This window comes from Solanum tuberosum, unplaced genomic scaffold, assembly GCF_000226075.1.
Source record: "Solanum tuberosum cultivar DM 1-3 516 R44 unplaced genomic scaffold, SolTub_3.0 scf00371, whole genome shotgun sequence".
Classification (NCBI taxonomy): domain Eukaryota; kingdom Viridiplantae; phylum Streptophyta; class Magnoliopsida; order Solanales; family Solanaceae; genus Solanum; species Solanum tuberosum.
Window position 1 is genome coordinate 391685 of NW_006239294.1, and position 11720 is coordinate 403404.

Below are 11720 nucleotides of genomic sequence, written 5' to 3' on the forward strand. Positions count from 1 at the left end.
TCTATTCCAATCTTATAGACCCTAACTATTTTCTTGGTCATAAATTTTGTCCGACCGATAAAATTTGATACTATCTTCATTCAAATTACAGAAATCACATATTTTTAAGGCAAAATTACAATATATCATTTAAAAGTTTTATAATTACAGAAATCCCTCAAACGGATACAATAATATAAGCGCTGATACATTAATCTGATGCGCAAGATACATTAATCGTTAAGTAAGATACATTATATTTTATACATGATACACTAATATGATGTACATTTTATACATGATACACTAATCTGATGCGCGAGATACAATAATATAAGCGCTGATACATTAATCTGATGCGCGAGATACACTAATCTGATGCGCGAAAATGAGGAATTTTGGAGATTTGTAAAACTTATAGGGGATAATGGTAATAAGTAAACTAAAAAGTGAGATTTCTATAATTTTTCCTTCAATAATTTATAGCCCAAAACTTTAAGCTAGCGTTTGACCATAGATTTTCAAATATTTTTGGCAAATATTATTTGGATGAAAAATTAGGTAAAATTTCACCATGTGCTTGGCCATAATATTTGGGAAACATATTTCACTTTTTTAAGAAATGTGATTTATATTCATAAGTTTTTAAAACTATCAAAACTAACTATAAGTTTGTATTAAATAGCAAGATAGAATAACAAGATTCATGACTTCCGCAACAAGTTGGATCTTCGTTGCAACAAATAACAAGTAGTGTCCATGACACTGGAGCAATATAATAGTTTAGAGTTAGTGCAACAAGCATCATTCCATAGATTGTGAAGTAGACGAAACATATAACTTTGTTATCCTAAGTCGATTGTTCATCATTTTTATCAATAACAAATATCTTCACTTTCTTATTCACTATTTTGGTGTTCACGTAAAAAATTATGTAATACAACGCAAAAAACTACTATAGAATGTGTTTTTGTAAAAGATAAAAGTTTAGTATAGAATTTGAATTTTTAAAAACTCCCAAATAATGAGATTTGACCCAAATACCTTTCTAGTATTTGGGAATTTGGGTTATTTGCCAAAAAATGACAAATTGCATGAACAAACACTATTTATCAAATTTTTCCCAAATTTTATTTGGAAAATCTATGGCAAAACGGGTCCGAATTTTTGACTTATACACTCGTAAACTAATTTTTTTTAGAGAGAACTCTGTTATATCCACAAAGAACATCTTATCCTAAAAATTCACACACACACAGAAAAAGCTCAGTGAAATGGCGGCATCTTCTCCTCTTCTTCTACACTCCACGGCCTCCTCTTTCTACAATGCTGAGTTTCCGGCGTACTCCGTTCGATTGCCGGTCGGAAACCCTAAGCTCCGGTCGTCCAATAAATTGACGGTGAAAGCTTCAGCAATAGTACTGGTGGATAAAAGTGAAGCTGAAAAAGTTAATCGTCTGAAAACAAATTACCTCGAAAAGATTGTGCCATTGTTGAAGGAAGAATTCAGTTACACCAATATTCTTCAGGTATACTTAGGAGTCGTTTGTCTATGGATTTTTTTTCAAAACAGATAAAAATTAGGGTTTGGGCAAGAGAAAATAAAGGTGGGGGAATTGAACAGATTTTCAATGCAGGTCCAAACACAAATTCAATTTTCAAATATTCTTTTTCAAGTTAATTTCAATTTCAAAGCATATGTACTTCTTTAGCTTCAAATTTTACAACTTATATCTACAAATTTTCACTGTTTATATTTCTTGTTTGTTCATAAAATGTTGAATTTTAGAGTTGAAATGCTGAGAAATTAGTTTGTTTGACACTATTATCAATTGGGAAGTGAGAAATCACAGTGAAAATTAGTTGCATTGACCTATTGCTTCAAAATCTAGTATTATTTTTTAGTATTAATTTGATTTGATATGGGATGTGGAAAAACCGTGTTTTAGGTTCCGAAGGTCGAAAAGATTGTGGTAAATTGTGGTATAGGAGATGCTGCACAAAATTCCAAGGGTTTGGATGCAGCAATGAATGATTTGGCATTAATCACAGGGCAAAGGCCTGTGAAGACTAGGTCTAAGAATGCTATTGCTACTTTCAAAATTAGAGAAGGTCAACCGCTTGGAATTGCTGTTACACTTCGAGGGAATGTGATGTATTCGTTCCTTGACCGGTTAATTAATTTGGGGCTTCCTCGAACGAGGGACTTTCAAGGCGTAAACCCAAATAGCTTTGATGGTCATGGAAATTATAGCATTGGCTTTCGTGAACAGAGTGTCTTCCCAGAGCTAAGTTATGATGCTCTTGGTAAGCCAAGAGGAATGGATGTTTGCATAACAACAACAGCTGAGACAGATAAAGAGGCACACAGATTGTTGGCTCTCATGGGTATGCCATTTAGAGAAGGTGCTGGTGGACAGACAATTTTTACGAAAAAGAAAAAGCTTAGAGCTCACCATTTTGACTCGAAGGCGAAGCAAAGGTCTAGGAGATGAGGTGGATCCAATCTCCAGGGATAATGAGTTGATTTGTTGTATTTTTTACTGTTCTGTGGTTTATCAGTTGTTTTTGGCGTACAATTTGAATAGAAAAATCTGTAATTGCACATTTACCATCTGGTTGGTGATATCTTGAAGATATGTTATTTATGTTTTCCTCCTCTAAAAATAAAAATAAAAATAAGAATTGTTTTCATCTCTAGTTTTAAGTTTTTACTATTCATGAATCTTGATTATTGTAATTTGTATGTTATTAAATATTTCCTACCCACTCCCTTTTTTCGTCTGCCATTTACTTTGATTTCAGGCAAAGAGTTTCTCTTGTTAGCTCCGCCGTATTCACATTTGGGTGAGTTAACATCTCTGCTTTCATCTGTTATTGTATGTGCTAAGGAGTATTTGCCGGCTTTGTCCTAAAGCTTAACGCTTGATGTGTGTGAGGCTGTGGAGTCCCATACTTATTTCTACTCCCTGATTCCCCACCTTGCTCCCTTCTCCCTCTAAGCTTTATTTATATTCACATATTAGAAAATCATAGTTATTTATACTCTCTCTGTCCAACAATAGTTGTCCACTAGTGACTTGGCACACCCCTTAAGAAACTATAAATAGAAGGGTAATTTTACTATCTTGAAAAATGTAATAGGAAATGACTATAATTAATGATAAGGGTAAATTAGGAATTAAGTTTAAAATTATCCATGGATTTCATAAAGTGGACAAGTATTGTTGGACATCAATTTTTAGTATAGTGGACAAGTATTGTTGGACGGAGGGAGTAGTATTTTACCATGTTGCTTCATCTTTTTTTCCTTGGCTTCATTTTATTCTGCTCAAATTATATACATTTTTTTTTTCAAAGTGTGTATGAATGTGCTTTTTAGTGGTTTCAGGTTCTATGTCATTTGATTTGGTTTTAACTGTTCTTAAAATGCTGCATTCTGATTTTGCTAGATCTCCATACTGGTACTCCAAGGTAGATATCTAAGCCTACTCTTTGGTTGTTTGCCGCCCCCTAAAAAAGGAAAAAAGAAACTCAAAAGGGAAAAATAGATGAGTATAATTGTATAAAATGAGGCAACAGGAAAAGTTGTTCGAATCAGCTTACTCCTTCTTGCTTTCTAATGCTTTTGGAACTTTTACTAAAGAAGCTGTTGTTATTTCTATCGATTTGAAATCATTCCTGCCACTTGTGTTATTGTGAACACAGCCAGAAGATTCTGGAGAAACTAAAGAAAAAGAGTCTACTTTCGTTGGGTACTTTTGTTGGTTTGGGTCAATAAAAACCTTGCTCTTGATGAGTTAGACCAGAGAAAGTTGATGAAATCAAGCATGTGTTATATCCTTTAGATCGATGAAGAATTTAATGGCGGTGCTCATTTTTTGAATGTATGATGTTGTCTGGTAAAAATCCTTAGAGAATTGTTATATGTTAAAATATATTATCTAACTAATTCTGGTTAATTTTGTGTAGCTGCCTTATACTATTCTTCATTTGTCTTTAGAAGTTTAGCATTTGAAATTTCTCCATTTGATTTACGCTAACAAGTTATGAAGCTGAGACGAATATCGCTTCTATTTTGATGTCTACATTGTTGTTTCTACCCCTTTGTTTCATTGAAATGTAAATTGATAAATTGATAAATTGACATAGACACGCATAACAATCTTTTTCAGGTGATTGTTTTTGATCTCTTAGTTCAGACTAATTAGATACTGATGATGCTCCTCTCCTTTTCGAATGACACTAGCTTATAATGAGAATTTTTTTTTTGGCTAGATACTACCTTAGGGAAGAGAGTTTGAATTGCTTCTCAGTTTATCAAACATTACTTGTTGCTTCCAGATACTGATCAACTTCTTTTGCAGTTTTTCTGTTTTGAGTCTATTTAAGGGAACATTCGCGCCACTTGAGGTAAATATTGCTTTGCTTGTTTATCTGGTAGTTGTGTTTTCTTGTAAACCTTTTAGTGGAATTTTCTCCTTTTGCAATTATATATTTGCTGGAAGTTGCCTTTGGGTGTGTGTGTGGAGGAAAACATTTTCCTATGTTTGGTTGGTCAATATATTTGGAAACCATTTTCTCTAGGAAAACTAGTTCTTTAAAAATGAGGAAAATGACTTCCCTAACGGAAGTAGAGAAAACAAATTGGATAAGTGACATTCCAAGTTTATTGTCTCCTCACCCAATCCCTCCAATCCCTTCCCCTTGACCATCCCACCCGCCACCACCCCCGAACCCCCACTTCCCATTGCATACTGCCTCCATAGTGTTTTTCCAGATAATGTAGAGATGCTCTTATGATGATATTTTCTTGCTTACTTACCAAACACTAGAAAATAAGTAAGGAACACTGGTTTTCTGGGAGAATATTTTCTAGGAAAACATTTTTCTTTCCTTCGTACCAAACGCACCCTTAATGTGATAGATGATCCTTGCAGAATACAACAAAGGCCTTTTTTTTGGTGGGGGTGGCTTGGAATAAGGGAACATTAGTCCCACGTGTATGTGGTGCTATAGGGTAGGGAAGGGTCGTGGTGGCTGTCTTGGAAGAAAATACACAGTTTTTTAAGGAGAAATTTGTTGCTGGTTATAATGGGAATGGATGGTTGCAACCCATAGGGGAATACTCTATTGCAAGTGGCTATAAGTATAGAATCGGGGTTGAACTGAATGTCATGGTGGAAAGGAGTATGGGGCAAATTAACTATCCCTAAGCATAGTTTCATTAGCTTAATTGCAATGCATAGAAGACTGTTGACAAGGGAGAGATTGGCTAAGATCGATGAATAAATGCCAGGATACATCTTGCTTGTTATGTGGTGACCATCCTGAAAATATAGAACATTTGTTCTTTGAGTGTATGTTTTCACAAACTTGTTTGCGGGAGATATTGAGCTGGTTGGGGATCCATTACCAACAATGCTGATGTGAATCGATTATGATGCGGAATGCCTAGAAGTGCAAAAGGGAAAATAAATAGATCACTCTTATGGGCTGTGGTGGCAGCACTAATCTATGGGATATGGAAAGCAAGGAATTAAGCACTGTGGCACCACAGATGTGCCCAGACTCCAAATGATCAGTAAGCAAGTGCAAATGGAGTGTAAATATAGAATTTTTGATGTATTGAATAGAGAGGCAAATTGTAAAGGTAGGAATTCGATAGAGGGAATATATCAACAAGGGGAATTGTATAGATAGGGGGAGGTTTGAGTATAGGTTTTGGTTCAAGTTTTTTGTTTTGTTTTGATCAAGTAAGATGTATTAGAAAGGCATCAAGGATATGCAAATTACATACACAAAAAATATGGTTAACTCCTGAGAACAGAAACACGTATTTAATCAGGGAGTTAACCACAAGCAAAAGAATGGTCGCTAAGCCATATTGAGGGAGCTAATGAAATCTAAGAGGGGTAATATATCATTTACAGGGAGAGTTTTGGTTCAAGTTGAGACTAGTTGTATGAGATGTTGCAATGATGCTCAAGATGTTTTTGCATAAAATGTGGTCGTTCGACCAAAAAATAAAAAATTATCTAATAATTTTATTTTATTTTTTAACCTACCTTCATACTAGCTCTAGGTACCCTGTATCCTACTTTTTCTGTTAGGTTTGTCCTTCAAATTGTTGATGTATGGTATACAGTATATCCGTACATTTTATTCATAAAAATAATACAATACATTATGAAACAATTTGTATCAACCATCCAAACAAATTGTAAAACGATAGAGCAACCTTATCTCTCTGTGTTAGTCTCACGTGACAATTCGCGTGAGATATACTCGAACTTATTTGTATATGCCACGTAGTACACGTGTGGCTACTTGTTATTGGTGCACACACAAAGTTGGAGGGTATAGATGCTAGTTGAGGCCAAGTTAAATGACACATTTATTTATTATGGAGAGTATTTTACCCTCAATGTGGACTTCACCATCATATAGGAAAACAACTTGCCTCCATATGTACCAACCATCCAAACAAATAGTAGTAGAGCAAACATATCTCTTTGTGGATACCGAGTCATTGTTATTAGGGAGTGTTTTATCTTCAATGTGGGACTTGTCCATCAAATAGGAAAAGAACTCGCCTCTGCAAATAAGAAAAAATAAATAAAGAAGGTAAGTTTCAAAGCTCTTCCTTTTCATGACTTAGATCACTCCCTCTCCGTCTCTCTCCCTTACCACAATGTCCCTTGAAACCTCAAAACCAACGAGCAAAACCCTAAAGGGTTTGAATTCCCGCACGGTGATGATGATTTTCAATTGCCCATCTCTGGAGTTGGAGGATGTAAATGCCCCAAATTTCAAAGTTTGCCGGTTTTTTCACATCCAATCTAAGGAAAACCGACAAAAGGATTTGATTTGCTGAGTTTTAGCAGATTAGGTGCTACAACTCAACACATTTTAGACTTTTTGTTTGTATTACACTATCTGTTAATATTTTTTCGGAGTACAGTAATCATGATATGTTTCTCTCTCCAAAATATTGATGAAATTCCCTAAAAGAATAAATTCGGTGAAGTAACAATTACAAGAAGCTTTAGAATTGTTGTAAGGACAAATCCAAGTGTGAAATTGATCTTTTTGCCCAAAAATCTATAGTTTTTTCTTGAAATTTTCTTCAGTATTGTAATCGAATGGAAGTTGATGATCTTAGAGCCTATTTGGATTGACTTATTTTCTGTGCTTTAAAGCCAAAATAAATTTTAAGCACTTCTGGAGTGTTTGGTAAATTAACAAAGTGGTTAAAAGCACTTGCTTTCTAACTTCTAGCTTTTGGATTATAAGTCAAAAGCTAAAAGCCAATCCAAACAGGCTCTTAGTCCAACAGGTAAGCAAGATCATTAGGTGCTAACTTAGGAAAGAAACTAAAGAGGGATTCCTACATATATGCAAGCTAATTATGCCTATGTACATTACTAGTTAATTATGCCTATGTACATTTCTTGCTAATTATGCTTATGTACATTACTAGCTAATTATGCCTATTTGCAAATAGTCTTATTTTCCTATAATTTAAGAAAAAATGACTTTCATACATTTAAGTAAGGAAAAAAATTCAAAACATTCCTTAAATGAGGAAAGTAGTTTTCAAAACTTTTTTTAACCTTACCACCCGAAACGTCCAAACATCGGATTCGACCCCAATACGACCTTGACCCAACTCCTGACCTAAGACCTGAATTTTGACCTCGACTTAGGATTACTCATTTTGCAAAAATATATTTTCTAGATAAACATGAAAATATTTTCCTTGCCTAACACACTCTAAAAGGAGAAAAAGAATAAGAAAAAAATCTTGTTATCTGTAGTACTCTTTTCTTTACATAATAAGAAGCAACGGACAATATGGGTCGGGTCGAATATTTTATCCATTTTCACCTGATTCATTTTCGACCAACTCATATTCGACTCGACCCGCCCGTTTTCCATCCCTTCCAATAGGTAAGGTACTAACTAGGAAAGATAATAAAGAGAAATTCCTACAAATCTACTAGCTAATTATGCCTATGTACATTATTGAGAATGATGTCTACATACATTTTTTTGTAAAAATTATATATATATATATATATATATATGTGTGTGTGTGTGTATGTGAGATTCCCTTATGGTTGAATGCATGTTTTCATAGGTAATACAACTTATCACTATAGATCGATCACTCAGAAGTTTGCTTTGATTGTGGTTTGTGATCATTAGGTTCTGCTAGTTGCGTCGGCGTTTTTTGGTACTCTTCTTTAACATGCTTTGTGTTTATGAAAGTTAACTTTTAGAGATATGATTATTTCTTTGAAGTAAGATCTTTTATGGCTTTCCATTTTCGATTTTTTGTCATGCTTTTGTAAATCTTTCCTTTTTCGATCTTCTTTACTATGCTTTTCCTTGAGTCGAGTGTCAATAAAAAATGGCATCTCTACCTCTTAAGGTAGAGGTAAGGTCTCTACATACACACTATCCTCCCAAGATCTTACTTGTGGAATTTCACTCTGGTATGTTGTTGGTTTTGTAAATCTTCCCTTATTCGATCTGCTTTGGTATGTTTTTCCTTGAGCCGAGTGTGTATTGGAAATAGTCTCTGTGCTCTACGTACAAAGTTAAATCTTCCAAACCTGACTTGTGGGATTACATCGGTATTTTGTTGTTGTTGGTTCCGTAAATCTTCCATTCAAAATGAACAATAATTTGCTATTTCATGATGTATAAAGGTAATAATGGCACAAGAGAATGTACATACAATCACAGATGGTTGATTATATATTGGTTTTGGGGTAGATTCTGAAGAGATGTGAAGTGATACTCACCTATTTGAATGTCATGAGATTCATCTTGTTTCTATCTCATGACTCATGAGAGAAAAATTGTGTCAGCATTTTCTAAGGACTCTTCTTTAACATGCTTTCTGTTGTTGAAAGTTAATGTGTAGAGATTTGCGTGTTTCTCAAAAAGGAAAAATAAGAATTTTTTAGCTTTCCTTTTGATTTCTTGTCCTGGATATCACAATTTGTCTTTGCACGTTCCCTAGTTTTAAGTGGTTAGTTTGTGTTACAAGACAATCTAGGTTTTTCCTTTTCTTTTGATAATATAATGTTGGATTGACATAATTTCTTTCCCGTTATGTGGTACAAGGCCACAATTTTTTTTTTTGCGTCACTAACAAGAACAAAAATATATACTTCAGTGGTATAATTTTTTCTTATCTTGAGACATAGTTTTTCTTCTTTGTACTTTCTTTCTTATTATAAAACCTTCCATCCGATAGAAAAGGTAAAGAACGTAGATGCTTTTATAAAATGCTCGTATCTCTGGGGACTTCTGTGGGTAGTATACCAATTGTATCTTCATGTTTGTTCGTTTTTCCGGTCACTTATTACTTCTCTTAGTATTTATAACTGATTTAATAGAATACATGTATTGCTGCGATTGTTTCTGTTTACTAATTGTCAGGGGTTACAAAAAATCTTATTATAGATGCCTGGTAGTTATGGTTGTTTGTCATATATTGACACTCAACCGTTTTCTGAATCCGAACTTCCCTTTTTCATGCTTGAGCCTTCCCTTGTAGATCTAAAAGAAAATGAGCACCGATAGGACATGCAATAGCTCCTTTTGGACTAGGGAAGAGGATAAAATCTTTGAGAACACCCTAGCGATCTACTTCAACAAAAACAATCTATTGAGGATGATGGAAGAAGCACTTCCTCAAAAATCACTTCAGGACATCAAGGATCACTATAATATACTCTTAGAAGATATCAATGCCATCGATTCTGGATGCGTTCCATTACATAATTATCCGGAAATGCAAAGCAATGCCAACCAAAATTTGAAAGCAGACGTCGAAAGGCGAAGAGGGACTCCTTGGACAGAACAGGAACATAGGTGGGTTTCCTGTAGAATTCTTCTTCTTGTTTTCTTGATATTTCTCACTTTCTGTTTGATATCCTATTTCAGTTTGAGAAGCTAAAAAACACATATAGTTGAAGTGATTAGCAATAAAAACAATAGCACATATACTTGAAGTGAGTGCATATACCAATGAGGCGAAAAAAAGTGGGCATTGGAAAATTCAGCAAATGTTGGGAGTCACATATCCAAAGGAGGACATTTGTTATCCCATGAATTTAAGTCCCTTCCTCTTTTTGGGAAAAGAAAATACGAATGGTGATTTTATTTTTGGGGTGGGGGTGGGGGTGGGGGTGTTGTCTGTGATTTTACACAGTGCATGCTGAAGGCAATAAATATATCTATAGAATCATACCTATTTGCCTCTGGGCTTTATAAGATGTAGTGTGTGGTTAGCTGAGTAAAAGTAAAATTTTTGCTGTCCTGCAATCTTGTTTCCTGGATTATAACTTCAAAGCTGATATTAACTTATTTCTCTATCTTTCCTGCTATAGGTCATTTCTCCGGGGCTTAGCTATATATGGAAGAGGTGACTGGAGAAGTATATCTAGGCACTGTGTGATTACAAGAACTGGAATGCAGGTGGCGAGCCATGCCCAGAAATTTTACAAGCGCCTCGAAGCTGCCAACAAAGGGAATAGAAGAGCAAGCATTCTTGATATTACCAGTGTGGATGCTGAAGCTGCTGGAACTTCCCAAGTTCCAAACACCGAGGATATGATTGGGCCAGCTTGTGGAGGATCACAAGTAGTGCCAAACACTAGTAATGAGAGCATGTTGCCTCAAGAAAGTACCAATGCTGAGCAGCAGATGATAACAGTTGCTGAAGGTGAGTCCTCAGGCCATAATGCTGCATTTATCAATGGAATAAATAGTCTGATTCCTGATGTAAATGTTGAGTTCTTTTCAGGCATTGATGACCTAATGATGGAGCAGGAGGATGTTACTGCTGCTAGAAGTGGAACTTACAGTCATCCCATCACTAGAATTGGGAGTGATCTAGAAGCATTACTCGCTGAGCCCATGGATGTAGACAATGATATTAGTTCCATTTTTGATGTTGGGAAAGCACCAACTTCCAGTTATGCAGCTGTAGAGGCGGCTCCTCCTTATTTACATCCCTTTGCCCCCTCATCTAACACCCCCGTTGATGATGAAGGCATTTTTGATACTGATGACCTGTTCACAGATCAGATGTTCTGATTTGGTGGCATCCAGATGGCTATTAATCTTGATAGTGCACCTGTTTTTTTGAAAACTTATTCCATTATGCTAGACAGTATTGCTCTTCTTTATTTTCTCTTAGTCTGCCTTAGTGAGCAGGATTTTGTCTATCTTCAAACTCTTTTGAGGGACTAGGTTGTGGCTATTCCTCATATCATCGATCTCACAAATGAACTGGCCCGTGAGGACTTTCAAAGTGGTTGTGTATGGCAACTGTGTGTTGGAAGGAAATGGAGTCATTGCCTGTTGACTATGCTTAGGCTTACTTCCATGAGAAGTAGACTGACTCAAATTCATCATATACATCAAGTGTTACATAAAGCATGTAACCATTTCACTTTTTGATTGCAGGTTAAGTCTCATCGGATGACAACTCCATAGCAAAGCATCCACAAGCATTGGCGGCTCCTCAGGCGACTCTATATCTAGATCTAAATCTAAACCATCAACTTGGGGGGATAGCAACTGTGTGTTGTAGTTGCAAATCTTTCCCTCTGAACTTAATATCTTTATCAAAATGAATGGAAACTTGAGACTAAGAGACCAATATCAGTGATCCTAGACAGTGGTGGAGCCAGTATTTTTAATAAGGGGGTTCAAAT

The 11720-nt window shown here is 35.4% G+C and overlaps 2 protein-coding genes across 3 annotated transcripts; both read left to right on the plus strand.

Moving 5' to 3' along the window:
• The first annotated feature begins 1207 nt into the window (after nt 1–1207).
• On the plus strand, nt 1208–2646 carry LOC102591299 (50S ribosomal protein L5, chloroplastic). Its single transcript, XM_006361744.2, has 2 exons — nt 1208–1508; nt 1929–2646. Exons 1-2 carry the CDS (start codon nt 1254–1256, stop codon nt 2472–2474), a joined length of 801 nt encoding a protein of 266 aa, XP_006361806.1. The 5' UTR covers nt 1208–1253; the 3' UTR covers nt 2475–2646.
• A 91-nt stretch (nt 2647–2737) lies between these two features.
• LOC102591627 (transcription factor DIVARICATA-like) lies at nt 2738–11184 on the plus strand. 2 transcript variants are annotated; one of them, XM_006361746.2, is made up of 5 exons: nt 2738–2826; nt 4155–4392; nt 9554–9870; nt 10389–10723; nt 10805–11184. In XM_006361746.2, the coding sequence occupies exons 3-5, from the start codon at nt 9566–9568 to the stop codon at nt 11095–11097; spliced, it is 933 nt and encodes a 310-aa protein (XP_006361808.1). In that variant the 5' UTR covers nt 2738–2826; nt 4155–4392; nt 9554–9565; the 3' UTR covers nt 11098–11184. The 2 variants fall into 2 exon arrangements, with proteins under 2 accessions (XP_006361808.1, XP_015170955.1); XM_015315469.1 differs by having other exon boundaries at nt 4347–4392.
• Nucleotides 11185–11720: the final 536 nt, after the last annotated feature.